This window comes from Triturus cristatus, chromosome 2_2 (genome assembly GCF_964204655.1).
Source record: "Triturus cristatus chromosome 2_2, aTriCri1.1, whole genome shotgun sequence".
In the NCBI taxonomy this organism is placed as follows: domain Eukaryota; kingdom Metazoa; phylum Chordata; class Amphibia; order Caudata; family Salamandridae; genus Triturus; species Triturus cristatus.
Genome location: NC_140582.1, coordinates 1,221,205,209 through 1,221,223,004, shown reverse-complemented (window position 1 = coordinate 1,221,223,004; position 17,796 = coordinate 1,221,205,209). Strand labels below are relative to the sequence as shown.

General features: G+C 43.7%; 1 protein-coding gene across 3 annotated transcripts in view; it reads right to left on the bottom strand.

Annotated features, from left to right (window-relative positions):
* Positions 1–16,456, bottom strand: part of IDH3B (isocitrate dehydrogenase (NAD(+)) 3 non-catalytic subunit beta) — a 173,771-nt gene extending 157,315 nt beyond the window's left edge. For all 3 annotated transcript variants that reach the window (XM_085642864.1, XM_085642865.1, XM_085642863.1), the window contains exon 1: positions 16,311–16,456. In XM_085642864.1, the coding sequence (XP_085498990.1) occupies positions 16,311–16,346 (36 nt within the window). In that variant the 5' untranslated portion in view covers positions 16,347–16,456. The remainder of the gene's footprint in view (positions 1–16,310) is intronic.
* Positions 16,457–17,796: the final 1,340 nt, after the last annotated feature.

Below are 17,796 nucleotides of genomic sequence, written 5' to 3'. Positions count from 1 at the left end.
TAAAAGTCAAATGCTGGAAAAAACAAATGAGAAAATAGCTCCCCCGACGTCAGCAACGGAAGGACACAACTCCTCCAATCAAAAAATAGTGAAACGTAAATGCTCCTGGGCGTAACAAACACAAGAATATGGAGGAAAGCCAACAAATCAATAGCAGACACACGAGAGTGACAACGAAGTCATCCAATAGTGAGCAAGGGTCTAATGCAAAGTCCATGCTTTATATTGGAAGCAATAGGTCTGCCAACATACGGCCAAAGTGGCCTGCACCCAAAACCGAAAATGCAACCAATTATTATAGCAAACTAGATGATGCATGAAAAAGTATACTCAACCCTGCTTGCCTCTCCTACCAAGCATTAGAGAAATAGGTATTAATTAGATCTGGGAGAAAGTATGAAAATAAATAATTTGTATAGGAACGTGCGATAAATAAATAAAAAGAAAGAGAAACCCCAGCAAAGAGAGTGATCCCCAAATCGATTTGCGCACATAAATTAAACTTGGTGCACCAATAATTGGAATTGGGGATCAAATTGCAAGGGTGATTCACAGGGTCGGAACTGGTAGAATTTGCACCTAGCACATTTATGTTTAGGGGTAGATTTGTCAGCTTTCCAAACTGAGCTTGCGTTCACAGTAGATGAACACCAATGTTTTTAGATATTGAATCCCCTAGTAGGTAATTTGTCACCCTGGCAAGGTTGGCAAATCTACTACTGTAAAAGGCAGAAATGATTATGGAAAATCTCCATAATTACTGGGGGGCTTTCAGAAAGTGGTTCTTCTATGAAGAACAGTTTCCTCAAGGAGAAAGAGAGCAGTTAATGTGCTAATGCAGAAGTGTATGGTCTCCAAAGGTAGAAATATCCATATTTGGAAATTCTGCATGCATAAATGTTACGCATGCAAGAACATTGAGAAAAACTACACATTGTCAAGATTAGTTGCTTTACTTACTCAGCCTCCAGGCTGACAACCTCTACTTGTGTTTCAACACAACTGCTGCAGCCCAGCTCCAATTCTCATAAGTAGAAAACTCTTTCCAAACTTTTTACTTTTTCAGTGATTTCTTCTTGGTATGCGCTTCCACTAATCATTCAATCCATTAAACTGTCTGTTTTATGAAAAGGAGTCAAATCCTATAGTTTATTTCCGAGTTGATGCCTTCACATCTGCAGTCTGCCCTTGCTTGCTGCTTTTCTAAATACTACTTGCAGTGGTCTTTTTTGGGTCCAACCTACAACAAACCTATGGTGGACTTATCAAGATCTTACACTGGGCTGAGTCCACCGCTGCTAACCACTGATCGGCTTAGTCGCGCTTTTGCTTACTTCTTTTCAATGGCTTTCCTTGTCCATATGGTGTCATCCCTATTCTGGAGCAAAACCTCTTCCCCTCCTTTGGTCAGGATGACTTGTATCCTTCCACTGCTCACTTTTAGGGAACTACTTTTTTCTTTTTGCTTAAGCACTCCATAAGGAGATATATTTTCCATCTCTCTCTCCTATGCTTCTTCCGTCCCCCCATGCTCTATGTTGCGGTCTCCCTCGTGTTGCAAGCTCTGTCTTGTGTACTTCTTACCCAGCCAAACACCTCCTTTCTGTGTTGGCTTCTCCATCTTGTGCTTCTCCCCCACCACCTCACGTGCTGCTGTTTTACCTTCCTCCGCCCACTCCGTTTTCCCCCCACACCCCAACTAGCAGTCTTTTTTAAAAATATATATTTTAATGCTTTCCTTTTGGGGGGGGGAGGGGGTGGAATGGAGGAACAGACAACAAATTGCTCCTGGCCCCCCAGCCCTAAACAAAAAACACTTTTGCACTCCTTTTTTATTTGCTGATCCATCTAAGATCGTAAATTAAAAATGGCACTGCATCATTTTTTGGGGCACACACGTCATCATGTTTGTTGCCTACAAAACAGCACTGCGGCAGGACTTTTTATTTTGCGCTTTTTCCCTCTTCTGGCCATGCTACACAGCGTCGCCAAATGTCATTGGCAAAGTCAATAAGTCGCAAAGCAGAACCTATTGACTTTGTCAAAGCTCGCTGTTTTACGTTGCGTTACATTTTTCTTGTATCCATGTATTTTGCATAGTGTTCCGAGAGCTTTGGCATGGTACGCACTAAAAAAGGTTATGTGCATTTTGAATCTATTTTTGGGGGGGCAGCCTGTTAGGTTATTCACTATACGCTGTTATGTTAAATTATTTGTGTAGAACACAGTTCGTGGTCAGAGGAGAGAGGGTGTGTGTGGGAGAGGTTTGTTACTAAGTGGAGTGCTTTCTATGTCCGTGGTGTGGACACCTTAAGTGGTACAGACCTCTGGTCTGTTGATGATCTATCACCAATAGATTTATGTGAGACGATTTCACTAGGGTGTTTGGATTGGTTTGTGTGGCATTTTTAAAGAGGCTAGCGCAGGAGCAACACCTCACTATGGAAATGCAACAAAACGTTTCTCTGAGCTGTGCTGGTTGTTGGTTGTTTAATGATGGAAAGGCTGTTAATAAGTTAATCCACTGATGCATTAAAGGTGTGTGCAGAGACCAGTATAATGCTCACCTCGGCATGTATGGTGCTGAAGTTAAGTTAGCAAGTACCCCTGGGAACCATCATAGCATCTATGGTACTGTTACTTCATTATTTTATTGACTGCTTCCTATCAGTCATAAAAATAAGAATTAAATACTTCACAGCCACATCAATCTTACCAGTCGAGTCCCCTGGGTGGGTAAAAATCCCAAACCCGATGCCCTCCACAGTGTTGTGACCAATTTTAGAGATAGGAGGGCGGCTTCATAGATCTTAAATGAGCGATGCTCTGCTGGGGCCGCACCGCTGCAGTTGAGGTACTGCCATTGGGATGTTTCTACAAACCGCAGGCAGGTTCGTCCACATCGCTGCTGTAGATTGCCCACTAAATTGTTCAATCTTGATTGCACCAAGGGACACACCAGCTGCTTGCTGCACTAAAGCAGAAACCAAGAGACCAGGAAGTGATTAGAAGCTGCCGATCCTTTTACAAGTGCATCCTCAGGACAAGGAAGACTGTAGTTAGGGGAAAAGCCTTTTCTTTCTTATTACAAGCTAGTGAGCTAAGGGGTATGAAGGCATTTTGGGCCGCAATTAATCGTAACCACTTTGAGAAAACTAACAGCTCTGACATGGACACTGTGATCCCCTAGACCTTTGGGTCTCTCACTTCAAGAAGCGCTATGAGAGCCCTGCCACAAAGATTCCAGATCGCTCTATTAGCAATATAGTTGGGCCGCCCCTAGGTTCCTCTGTACACCCTCTGCCTCTTGTGACGCTCTCGGCTGCTCCCGAGATAGAACTGAGTGAGGTCCTCCTGGCAAAAGCTAGTTGCCCGGCCAGGCATGCTACAGGCCCAGATGGGATACCTTCAGACACATTTAAGGTCAATACCTCATTATGGGATCCCCTCCTCACCAATGTCTTTAATGTGATGGCTGGACTGGCCGTAGCGAGCACCGGGCATTTCCCCGGTGAGCCGCCAGGGTGGCGGCCGGTTTTGGGCCACTGGGGGGCCGTTTTTGTTACTGGGCCGTTTTTGCAGCATTGCTGCAATATCGGCCCCAGTGACAAAATCGTCCGAAACCGGCCCTGGCAACCAGCTCGGCGCACCCCCAACCCACCCAGGGGCCGTCCGAGCAATTTGCCAGGGCCAGTTTTGGTTCCCAGTCCGGCCATGCTTAATGTAGACTTAGTGACTGGCCCACTAAAAGGTTGGTCTCATACCATTATTGTCCTAATATTTTATAAGGGCTTGAAAGGCAATCTGCAATGCTACCGCCCCATATCTTTGATAAGTTCTACTGCCAAAGTTAAGAGACGTATTTAGCTGGATCGCTAACGAACACAATGTGCTTTCCGAAGCTCAATTCGGCTTCCAGCAGGGTTAAAGCACTGTGGAACAGTCTCTCAATTTACACCTGTATATATAAGTAAGTACACAGTGGCTCTGTTAACAGGTCCAAGCTCTGGCGTATGTTGATTAATGTGGGGGGGGGGGGGGAGGGGGGGGGGGGTCGACCAGTATATTGTCAATTTCCTTAGAGAGCATCATAATGAGGTCACTGCTGGCGAGAGATTTGGCCTGGGTGGAGAGACTACTTCAGCCTTTAACGCGGTGAGAGGCGTATGACAGAGCTGTGTTTTCGGCCCTGTTCTTTGTCTCATTGTACATAAATGGCCTGGAGGAAAATCTGCAGGAACTTCGGCCCGACTGCCCCCGTATAGGTAACCACAGTGTTCAAACGCCAATTTCTGCCGACAATACTGTCCTGATGGCCAGGACAGTAATCAGCTTACAGCATTTGCTGGATCGTTTTTACCAGTTTAGATCTGAAGGTCAATCAAGCCAAGACGCACGTTATGATCTTTGGTGCAAAGAAAAAGGACAGCACCTCCTTTGTAGTTAATAGCTCCAAGGAAAGCACCGGGCCTTTGTTCTCATATCTAGGTGTTCCCTTCGACACTCATTTAGCATGGGGTTCCCTAAAGGCCAGTAGAGCCACTGCTTTTTCTGAAGCCGTCAAGGCTCTCCTCAACTTTGCCAACAGATTAGGCCATAAGCCAATTAAGGATCTCAAGGCCATTTTTAAAGCCAAATGCTGTGCAGTTGACTCAAATGAGGCCGTATTATGGTCCACTAAGGATCAGCAGAGCCTAGAAGCAATTAATGGTTTTATCAAAAGGTTACTATCTGTCCCCAGAAGCACCAGCTCTTTTATTTGCCACTCTAAGGTTGGGATTGGGTATATAAATGATTTTATAAGGTTGCAACCACTCCTCCTGTGGCTTTGAATTTGATCTAAGAGTCAGACTGTCTGAAACTGGACTGGGGCTTGACCATTCCCTGGATAAGGTATACTCGTGACACTTGCATACGCCTGGGACTAGAAGACCTGTTCAGCTCTCCTAGTAGATGGGCAGTTCCCTCCCATACTTCACTTAAGAACACTTTTTTAGTCAGCCTAATGGATGAGATAATTCGGAGGGCAGTTGATATGCCTACTGTCCAGGCGTACATGCGGATTTGTGTAAACACTGGCATTGAACCGAAACTTACCGTACATGGGTGTATAATCAGCACCACAGATTTCTGTTAGTCAGATTCAGACTATGCTATGTGCAATTTCTGGACGCTTTTCCTCGTCAGGGCTGTTTTTTCTGTAGGCCACCTGCCTGTCCCTGCGACGATCACCCAGCACAATTCACTTTATGTTTTTCTGTAAATTTTATTAATTGCTGAGAAAATCGGACCTGCTACCTTTTTCGAAAGAAGCGAAGATATGATACTGCAAAGGAGCTTTTAATTATTTACAGACTCTTCCTTCTGTGAATATTTTTCTTCTAACTGCCAGTTACTGTGAGATAAAGCAGAGAGCGACGCTGAATATGTGATAATTGATGAACTCTTATTTGCTGGTGTCTGCATGATGTGTCTCTTATAGGTTAAGATCATTTGTATTTTATGGCTTTTATTGTCTTTTAATTGCAATCCGTGTATTGTATGATTTTATTGTGGTTTGTATTTGTATAGATTTACAGTTTTATACTTTTATGGTTTAGCTAGACCGAATAAAGTTGCCTATGAATGAAATACCATCGACTCTCAGAAAATATAACCACCCAGAAAGCATTCCACTACCCAACCGCACACGTCTAAAAAGTGTAAATCACGTATAGGGGGAGAAAGAAAAGAAATGCACACACTCCACTTACAGTTACAACATTCTTCCTTGAACACACATGTGATGCATTGTTGATGTCTATAACGCAAAGGTACAATTGCTTTATTTGTTGCAAGGGTCACAGCAGTAACCATCCCTCCAGACATTCCGCAGGCCTTAAGAAAACAGGTTGTCAAGTGTATTCTACTCCCTTCTTGTTGTTCAAGGCCTATTAAAGGATCTATTGTAGGCCTCAAAAAACACATATAGATGCCTGGACCATGAGCTCACCTTCTAGGACAAATCAAGAGGCACAATGGATTGCCCGGTTCGTTCAGATAATTTGCCAAGAATGGTCCAATTGTATCCGAGGTATCTGGCTACGGTTATAAATAGGAGTACTTGTTACTGGCATGCTCAAAGAAGAACAGGTTCAAAGCGTAATGATTATAGGGTATAGATCATACCTGCCGTATCAATAGTTTTGTGGAGTCAAATTAAAGTATCCAAGTGGTATACCAATATTCGGGGGCACATGGGCTCCCGTAAGCCTGTACTGAAAAATAATTCATATGCAAGACTATGCTGTTAAGGCATGAGTAAAAACACCACCACCATGTGTTTGTGAGGTGTAGAATTGTAAGAACCTTGTAAACATACTCTGGTACGGCATCTCATGTACTTGGAAAAGTGGGGGCAATCACTCCTACTGCTACACCAGATTGATAGCCTAAAATGGTGGGTCCTTGAGAGGATTCTACCCAATCCTAGAGGTGGAGATCTAGCAGCTACACTTAACTTACTTGTGGTGTGTACTGTCACAACCTGTCACCTTTTTATGTTACTATTCTAAATATTCACGTGTATTTGTTGTGTATGTTGAATAATGTCATTTGGTTATTCTTTCCAATTTACTAACTTTTTCAAAATACAAAAATATTTTTTCAATTTAAATTGTAATTTTTTCTCGGTGTTGTGCGGTTTAATCATATGTTGAAAGTGCCACCCGCAGGGGGACATTAAAGATAAGTTATTAGGTTTCAAAACCACTATTCCTATATTCTTCCATCAATCTAGGCAGAGATCTTCTTCCAGAAATGCCCATCATCACCATCATCCTTTTCCTCCAGTAGGCATCTCCAGGTGCCTAACATCACTAGCCCGGAGCAACGTGTCTGCCTCATCCCACCGGTTCTCCAATCAAATCCTAAAATTTACAGCATTACTGGAATTCAGCAGGACCTAGGATCAACCACCACCTCTTTGTACACCTTGACCTGGTTTTCAATTTTCCAGACACTTTTGGGAGGTGCCCTGTTCATGCTTCAGACATACTGTGCAGCGAGGTCACCGATGCCAAGAATGTCCTGGTCTTTTTGTGTACACCCTCAAGTGATGCTCACAGAACCACCTCTCCCACTCTATCACATAAGTGATGGAACAGTTACACAATATGTATGAATTAACAAAATAATTACAATGGAGCTAGAATTCTATATTGGTCGCGGTGGGTACATTCTTTTACTTGCGCCCAAGAAATTAGTGTGGATGTTGGATATGTTTTTTACAGTTTCCACTTGGTGCCCAGACACAGCAGATTTGTGACTGGTTTGCGGAAGACGTCCAACGGCTGGTGTGGGAACCGGGTTCTAAGGATTCCAATGGCTGAGAAGGGACTAATGCAGGTTTAGGTGCTCATATTTCCATCTGCAACTCTAGACAACATTTGTGCTTTCATCCGATCACTTGTCCTGCGCTGGCTCTTGGATTTATATGGTCTTCTATCTGGGCTCTTTTTGATGATCAGGGGTTTCTGGACCAATGCACCTGCTTGTCAGCTACTTTCTTGCTAGGCTACATCACTCAACATCTCATGCACGTCTTTGCTGGGCAGCTAAGTCTCAGACAGTAATAGTATTAGGACAAAAAAGGAGGATATAGCAGATGTTTAATAAGTCTGTGCTGCACTAGGGCATTCAGTCTTCCTGTTCTAGCCCTCTTTATCATCCACTTATGACATTGCACAGTAGCTGCTGCGGTGAAGGAGCACATTTTCCTGTTCTTAAAAGGTATTCAGGCAGCATGTCCCTATTAGGTTGTTCTGTGAAGGGGGTGTACTGTTTCTGCAAGGATACATGTGCTTACTGCTTCACCTCCAGCATCTAGAGGGCCTCGTGAGGGTAAGGCATGGCAGGCAATTGAAACCCTGGAAACTGGGAATACTTCATTCAGTACATTCTAGCTTGCTAATATGACTCGAAGACAGACTTGAGCTCCAGGTCCTTCAATTAGATCAATTGTGTTACCATCGCTTTTCTAGTTAGCTCGTGCCTCTGTACACCATAATTTACAAGTTCACACCATTTCAAATTTGGGAGTGCGTTAAGAGTTTTGATGCTGCTCCTAGTGCATTCTCAGACACTTTGCTATCCTCTTCAACATCCCCTCATATGAATGGCCACACGCCAGAGCTGCAAAGGACTCGGTGGGCACCACCTTACTTTCATAGACTTGCAGGGTCATACGTTGCCACCATAATGACACGCAAAACGCTTCCGTCCTCCAATACCCCAATTAGGTTGGCTGGATTCAAAAGTTGTCCATTTCAACTCCTCTTTTGCAGATTAATTGAAAAAAAGTTCAGTGAATAAAACGCACAACCGTTTTTAGAAGGCAGAAGGAATCCACATTTGCTCCACGTCAGGCTAGTTGCTGCCTCCACTGTACTAGATGTTCCCTTCCCTTATGGCTGAAATAGAACAGGGCGTGTTGTAGCAGTGCTAAATGATGAGGAACACAAGTTTGGAATCAATCTGGGCCACTGGTTCAAGATCAGTCTGAAAGAGGCAGTGTCATGGGTCAGTCGAGGTCACTAGCAGCACAGGCCAAGGAGCAGTGGTCCACCGGTGGCTGTGTCTAAAGAACAGGAGGAGGAGGAGACTGTGGTTCAAATAAAGCTAAGGAGTTGGTTGCTATGGTCTGAAGCAAAAGCCGCTTGGGGAGGGGTTGGTGAATTCCAGGTCTGCGATATGAAGAACAAAACTGGCGGCCGGGTTAGGTTCAGCAGGATGTAGTCCAGTGCTCAGGACTGGACCGAGACCAACTATCAGGAGCACCAGCCGGGGGCCATCAGGAGCTGCAAAAGTTGGAGGAAGCCACCAAGGGCACAAGATGGGAAAGACAGCCGTCACAAAAGGGAGCAAGCATTAGGACCACCAGAAACGGGAGTACGGCATTAGTGCTAACAGTCCAGGGTGGACATTAGGGGAACAAGCAGCATATGGGGGAGTTGGGCCTTGAAGAGCAGGAGCACCAGACTGGAGGTAGAGGGGCCAACCATCCACAATTTGCAGGATTGCCCTGCAACTGTCACTCATGTCCTCATGCTCTAACAGAGGAACTGTGAGATGCCCACTGTTTCACATTCTGGTTCACTGCATCTTTCTCCCCGCCACATTTAACACTTATAAAACAACTCTCACTCTTTCTGCCCTTTATGAGCTGCGAGAGAAGTACCTATTGGTGGTCTTGGGATAGCAGCTTCAACACGGGGGAAGTCCTCAGAAACACGTTCAGCTAGAGAGATACAAGCCCAACTATCTGTAGATAAAAAGCCACAAATGCGTAAAAGAAAACCCTGCTGGGGACCTGTCCTGGGAGTATGTCCATGGTGTTTAGTGCTTCCATCAAAACGGTTTCAAAATGCTGACATATTACAACATAAGTGGACAGAAGTACATGGCAAGTAGGATTTGCCCAGTACCAAACACTTAAGGGTAGACCTGAGAAGGGAGCACACTGCTACTCACTACAGAGGCTATACATTTACCACCATATTCCATTTTGGTGAATATACCATGAGAACGGGCAATTCTCACCCCTTCCAGGTAATATCCAGCACACATTTTTAACTACATACTTACTAGCAGCTTTTACATTGAACCCGAATACTCCCATTCTCATACATGCCAACAGACCCTATTCAGCTGAGAGACTCCCTATCTTCTATGCAAAAATTGCTTTTTTTTTTCTTTTAGATTTATCCTCCCTAATATTTCCTCAGCTTCAATAGAAGTTAATTGGACAAACAGATTCCCCCATTTTTTCCAGAATCCCCTACTTTCCTGTAGCAAAATGTTGGCAGGTATGCATTCTGGGCAAAGGGGAGCAGAGGAATAAGCTGAAAAAGCGACTGCCTCAGAGCACACAATTTGGCCAAATAGGGTACTGGAACTAAAAAGCATGTTTCATGGTTTCACATTTCCAACTAGTTCAACAGACCACAACTGGGGTGGCAGTGATTCTAAAGAAAAGGTCTGCTGTCTCACAACAACATTTTAACATGACAGTTGACAGGCGAGAACATTCCAAACAGACCATACGGCAAGGAGGAAGGGAGTATGGAATGCTGGAGGAAATGGTACAGTACAGGCAGGAGAATAGGAGGAAAAAATATGTTGATGAAAAGTGAACTGCTAACAACTTAGAAGTAAAACGAAAACCTTACAACAGGCTGCTGTTCCCAAGTAAATGTCACTGTGTTGTGGTCCCTGCCCAGCTTTAGAATATGGTGTTTTCCCCCCATATATGCAGGTGAAATGGTAAAGCTGAGATTAGATGTTGAGTATCCTAGTTCCATAGGTAATACATACCCACTGCCCTGTGCAGTAGGTGCATACTGGGTAGTATGAGAGGTAGCTATGGATGTTTACAGCTGGTTTATCAAAGTTTAGGACAATTTCATTCCATTTGAATACCAGAGTTGTTGATGTTCTAAACTTGTCTCTTAAAAATTGCAATGGCGAGCAGTCAGACCTTCCTCTAGGCCCGAGGTCTCCAAACTTGTTTATGCTCTGAGTCCCCCCAAAGCAAAATGTTTTGAAGTAAGGGCCCCTTCTGCAAAACTTTATGGCAAAGATCAGGAAGCAGGAGAGGCAGGGCTGAGCGCAGAGGCGGAACTTTTGAGATCGTATCATAGATACTTTTTTGGAGCTTATAATCCACAATAAATGTGAAACATATAATGGGACAAAATCATCAAATAACAGAAATTAACTAAACAACTGTTCTCTCCATAATTTGGTTATTGTGAGCCCCTCGCACTCCTGGGCCCAACTGCACCTACTGCAATAATGATAGCTGAAGTACTAAGTAGAAGTCTATCTCCTCTGCCTCTTTAACAACATGCAGACCATGCCTGGCCTTCACCCCAAACTTGAAACAGGTTATCCGTTCCTTTTTAGGTCTCGCCTACGCAGCACGAAAGCGCTGATTCGGAGAAACCTCTTGGAATCACTCCGTACTTTTTAGGAAACTTGTGCATGTACTGCACTGTTTCCAATGAGTACTCGTGCATGTACAACGTTTACCTTGCGGGAGCGAGCAGAGGCGCCATCTGTTTGCAATTATTGCACCTGCCGCTACTCGCTCCCGCAGCGTAAACGCTGTACATGGACTTCCGGCCGCGCTCCACTGAAACCCCTTTGAGTGGTGCCCTCAGCGTCTACAGGCATCTAGTAAGCGCCCACCGCTGCTCGCTCCCGTATGGAGCATCACTTTAACTTTCGCGGCCGCAGGGCCGCGCTCGTCTTTCAGCGCTTGATTTAATTGTAGACGTGGTTGTGCATCATATTTATACATAAGTCCCCAACGGTGAGAGGCCAACAAAAAAAGTTGAGGAATATTTTAACTTTTTCAAACACGTCCCTGACTCCACTCGCCGCCCTCTTTCCCGTTGCACCTATGATCACTTTGCAACCACTACTTCACGCAGGTCCAGCTCGTGCTTATACGCCCCTGTGTTTGTGCTCAGGCTCCACCCACTGACGTTCTTCGCACACAGATTCGGCGTGCCCCTGCGGAAATCAGCACGCCTCCTGTGGATCACGTATGCCCAACATTTGCCTGCTGAATTATTAGCGTGGTTATCCAGAGTTTCTTGGACATACTCTTACCCACCACACCCATCTCCTAGGGCTCTTCTGCTTCACTGCCAGGCCCATCCTGACTTGAAGACGGGCATTGTGGGTCCCTTGCTCAACGTACTGCACCATGTTGAAGAAGCTGACCTTGGAGCAGATCAATGACTGGTTCACCATCGGGAAGAACGTCACGAACGTGCAGTTCCTGGGAGCCTTCCCCGTGGTTAAAAAGGAGGAGGCGGTGGGTTCCGGAAGGTCCTCGCCGTATGGAAGCGAAAAAACTACTAGAAGCTGGCACGAGCACGACGTTATGATATTATGATGCGTGGGGGTGTGGCGTCTGGCTGCGAAAGTACACCCTGTGTAAGAATGGCTGTGATGGAGCGGAAACATCACTCCATCAGCTTTGTCCCTTTTGCAGTTGCTGGAGGGACGTGGTGGCCAGAAATAGGGAGCCCATGAGGGTTCTCATGAGGGCCCACTGAGTGCAGTAAGAGCACAGGAGCCTGAGCTGTCCACCCGAAATACTCACTACTCCACTAAAAACCACGGTAAACCTTGTCAGTAAGTCAGACGGTGCTTTTCAAATTTATTGAGCTAAAAAGAGCTGTATATTATTAGGGTAGTTCTGAGAAGCGACTAATAAGGTTTTCCGTTACGCCAGGGTCTGTATCAATACCTCGGTGCAATCACTTAGCCAACCTGTGCCGGTCGAAGGACTGTTGAGGAGAAAAGGAATGTGTGAGGCCCCCCCTAATTTGCATACAACCCTGAAATAACAGAAAATGACATCATAGGAAGTGCTATCAAATGACTATTGTAGAATGATTTTGCAAGAAGAAGCGTTCTTGGTGCAATAACAGTAAATCAAAAACATAAATATTAACACTAATAAAATAAGCACATAATATTTTAAATTAACTGGAAATACATTACATTAGTCACACTAGTTGGAAAGGTTTGGCCTAGGTCTCTCCAAAATGTATAAGTTAAATCAAATGTTAACAATTTTTTTCCAGGTTAGTGCATTAGATATGTATATTCGTACGCTGTATTTATATAGTGCAAACCAAGCCGAAAGGCTGCTAGGCACTGTACAAGGTCAAAGACACAGTCGTCATATGGTAGGAGTAGATGGTTTGTGGATCGTGAAATGCATCATGATTTTTTTTTTTTAAGTTGAGTGTTAATTGTTTCCTAAATTGGAGCCGACTTCAGGCTCTCAGGATGGATATGGGAATAACATTCCAGATCCTTGGGGCATAGATGGGAAAGGCCTTTTTCTTGGTTTTTTTCCCCTCTTTTTAGTACATCTTCCGTCTGAAGGTGTCCTAGCTGTGGGTTTGTGGAGGCCACTGAGATGGCAAGCATGTCATCCAAGAAGGCAGAGGAGTCAGTCTTATAGTGCAAACTTAGCCAAAGCAGTAGAGCACTGTACAGGGTCAATAACAAGCATAAAGTCAGAGAGTGATGGGAAATGTTGCTGGTTTGTGGACTGTTAACGCATTGTGATAGCTTTAAAGATAATGCAGCTGAGCTTGAAAATGGTGCGTGTCGGCAAGGAGTACCTGTGGAGTTCCATCAGTGTGTTATGCTGTGGTCATATTCCTTGATGCTCTAGTGAGGTGTGCAGCAGCAAGTGGAATGCCTGTAAGGGCACAGGTGAGGTTTAAAATTACAAGATGGTTTCTCAGCTATCCACTGCAAGATAGGGTTGGTTCAAAAAAGGTATGAAAGCAAATAAAACAGTTGGAAATAACTTGACTTCTATTAAAGGCATCACATTAGTCACTGAAAAACACCAGAAACTACCGGAATACAAAGGAATGTAGGCTAAAAGGGTTAAATGTCATGTGCCATTAGCCATGACTACAATACCCCTATCCACGCCATCTGAAGCCTATAAATGTTCCGATTTTAAGAAATTTGTTTACACTTGCATGGTTCCAGGGTGCATTTCATTTTGTAAATTAGCACGATGCAGATTTAGTTAACAGAATTGAGATGAATCTCCTCTCATTTAATTTCTCCTAATTTTGAACAAAGCCTCGAAATCACACATTTAAATGCAATTAAATAATGTTGCGAACCAGGCCCACTAACCGTTCCATTTCCATTAGTCTTACAAAGCTGGACTGAGGTTGCAAGGCCTAGGGGAGAGAGGCCAGGCCTTAGGGATGTGTCTGGGCAGTATTTTACCATCATGGATAGTATTTTCATGTCTAAAACATAGCAAAAAACCTCAATAGACCTTCTAGGGATATAAACGTATAGCCAATAGGTCTCGCCTTTGGGACCTTATAAGTGTTTAGCCATGCAACAGTTGCACCAAGGATATTGTGCTGCATAACTTAATACTTATAAGGTCCCAAAAGTGGGACCTATCGGCTATGCCAATGCTTGTTTTCGTTTAGGTTTTATATAGGGCAGTCTCGGCCCAGGGGCATTGGAACACTTTACATAACCACCATTTACATTACACAAACACAAGGTCAGATTCATTTTTTTATATATATATTTTTTTTAGGCACTGGGGGATGAAGTGATTCGCCCAGAATCATAAAATTGAGCTGACGTGAGGACTTTAAGTAGGTTCCAAAGTAGGCAGCTCTCGCTGTTAGACCACATCTCCTTCCTTTTAGAAAACAAGTAGCTCCAACGTGTTGCCCTCATCTTTTTGCAGCAAAGGTGCTCCCATCCCTAAGCTGCTAAGGAAAATTAACCCCATGTTCTTTTTTAGAGTCAGAGTCATAATTGTGTGTTGCCGTACAGTGAAAGGCCCTTAGAAAAGTTTGACTGGTCACCTTTCTGTTGCTTTTTGCTATATTTGGGTATTATTATTAATGAGGTGAAACCTATGCACAGATAGTGTTACTCAATGCAAAAATAACAAAGTAAATATATCACAAAATGTGCTGTATTACGCCACATAATTTCCATTCTTGTGCCACATAATTTAGTCAACCCTGCCACATGATTTGGTCCGCCCCAACGCATAATTCCAGTGACCCTGGCTTTAGTTGGCCACTCATAATGCTGGACCCTGTGCAACTGGTTAAGCAACAATTATAAAAAGGTGCTGAGGAGCGAATTTATGCTTTAACTGATGGAGTCAGAGTGCTTTTTACCAAAGGCTCGGTACTTTTAGCTCTATAAATACTGAAGTTACTATTTCCCACTGTGAAAACCAGGATTAAATTCAGTAAATCTCTGGTCAGACACAAATCTGCAGTGATTGCTTTAGTTAACTGAGGTTTATACTGTAAGACAGTATAGGTTCCAAAAATTAGTTTCATTTACTTTGTATTTTCATTTTTGTGTGTGCGTGTTTTTTTTTGTATGCAACTATATGAAGGTGAAAAATTACATAGTAACTCAATATATTGTATTTAGCCTTGAACCCCGTCACCATACTCGCTGGCGGTGCCCCGGTACACTCAGGATTACAGTTGCATATTTTTTTAAGCAGTGCAACTTCTGCATATGAAAGAAGACATCCTTGAGAACGCGCCAGATAAACATCGCCGCTTCCAGTCCATTTTCATTTACAAGTCCTTCCTTGCAGACGCAGTTGCGTCCCCCTGGGAGTGCAGTCATGGACCCCCAGGGGGGCGAGCCCCACATCTTGAAGACCTGTGCTCTAGGCAGTGAAATTAAAACTCATTTACAATATGAATATTAATCACATGAGAAAAGTTCAACCTTTGGCGAAGTTATATCTTTTAAGATGGCTTGATGAAGAGGTGGGAGATTTAGAATGAAACCCCAAAAATGTGTTCCACGACTCATTGTGCTCCAGCTCCCCAATAAATAGCTTCTAGTGTCTTCAGGTATGTAAAGTGTCCTTTTAAGTGATAAAAGAAAATTGGCCACTCTAAGTGGTGTGGAAGGGCCGGTAATGAGCACTAGAACGGAGGGTGCAGGTGAGCAGGGGGAATGGCAGAAGCACTGGAAAAGCCCACTAAACTATTTACCAAGATATAATTTTGTCACCTGCAGGGACATAAGATCCCTGCAAAAAATTCGGAACACCAGTAGGCACAAGTACGTAAAGAACAAGAGAGATCTGGCAGTGCCACACCCAAAGTTGTTGTATACACACTGCTCGCTGCTGCAGTTGTTTGGCCCCTAAGGCACAGGCTGGGGGAGACTAAGATGCACATGGAGAGTGGGGTCAGCAGAGGCACATTACAATAGCTGTGTTTGAGACCTGGATTGGAGGAAGGGGGGGTCACAATCTGGGATTTGATTCAAGAACAATTCTCTTCCATGTTTATAATCTGATTTTGTTTCACAAGATCGCGCTTGTGTGTTTTAGTCGGGTTCAACTAAAGATAATCGAAGACTATAGCTTCTAGAATGCATTGCATTCCGGCATAGGACTCAACGTGAAATTATAAAAATATCCCTATAGGATAATTACAGGCCTGTGTTACAGCCAGGCAGGGCAAGGACTAAGCCACCGAGGCATTTGCTGCGTGTCATCCAGGTCAGGAGTGCAGGCTAGGGACCCCAGGGGCAAAAGCACAGGTAAACAACAGGATGGTCTAGCGATGGTTCCTTCCGTTATCCTTCTCAGTCTCTTTAACACTCGGGCTCCCAGGGGAACAGTGTCTCTCTCGCTCTACTCCGCCGTTACCCCCTACAGCTCGCCTGTCTGCCCGTCCCCGCACCCCTCAAAGGCTCACCTGGGGAACAGCAAGGACCTTCCTGAGCGCCGCCATCTTTCAATCTCCAGAGCACTAAACAAAGACGAAGGACAAGAACCAGTCACAAACTGCTGGATGTTTGTTGTTGCCTGTATTTAGTGCTAAGCCAGGTTTGCTATCTCAGGAACCCAATGAAGCTTGGTAAAGGCACTGCGTTTCATGAAATACCTATGAAGGTATATTTGTTATCCTAATATTTTAAATACTTTTTTGGGACTCTATTACATAAAAAAACTCCGCGTCCCTCATTTTTAAAACAAAGAACCCGTACTGAATTCCATCTTCTTTGAACAGCTTTCTTTCGCTGTACTGGAGTTTTATAATTGACATTTTAATACGTCCGCCAAGTGGAAGCTTGCGACGTACCAGCCTTGGGCTGAGGAGGATGGAAGGGTGCGCCATCTTGGATTGGTGTGTTTGTATGGTTTTAAACTCCTGTCGAACATGAGATTGAAAAGGGAATTTTTGTGAGCTAGTGGCACAATGTATGAAGGCTGTTGCTCTTAAAGAGGTTCAAACTTATATCTGAAAATTAGAACTGGAAATACAAAATGTCCTAACTCTACATAGAAAGTTTAAATTCCATTCAAAGTACAGACGCTTGTATTCTGCATGATTCTTTACATACACATCCTTTGCTATCAGGTTTTCAGATTATCATACATGGCAACATTTAAAAAGAGCAAAAAGAGATTTAAAAATCAAAATCAGGAGAATGTATTTCTCCTATGATTACAGACGGGAGTATCCTGCCTGAATCAGGACTATTGGCATGTATGTATGGATTATGTATTTGTGACATTTCCATTGTGTTTGTGTAAGCATCCGTGTTATTCTACCACCAAATGTCTAATTTAGGGTCTGATTAGAAGTTAGGCGTTTAATTCCGTCCGTTCAGAAAATCCCCATTTACGCATGGGACGAAAGTACAAGCTTGTTTAACGCATTGTGCATTTGGGCAGGTCAAACCTGCCAAAATATATCAGGGAAAAATATACAGTATTTACCGTATTATGCAGATTTTGGTGCGTTAAACACCAACATTTCCATGTTATTTCCCATAAACTCATATTAGGTTTTATTTATTGCACCCAATAAATAAGATACCCCGTAGTATTGTTATTTATCAGGGGCAATAAATAACGCCTCAGCTTGCAATCAGGCTCTTACAGTGACTCTTTCTTGTGAGTAAAACCAAACAATGATGTCCATGTAAAGTGAAAAATATCCGAAATTATCCTTAATTGAGCAATGAGAAGTTCTAAAGGGGCACCAAAACTGCTGCAAGCCCCTGAAATGGAAGTCCACTGGCCTACTTGGTAGTTAATGCATTTGATGGTGTTCTGTCTGTAAGTCCTTTAAGAAAGCAGTTGTCTGAGGCTGCTTGTCTAGGTGCAGGCAGTAGCACAAGCTGTGGTATCTGTTCTAATCAGTTAGAAAGTGCAATTTTTGTGCTAGTACAATT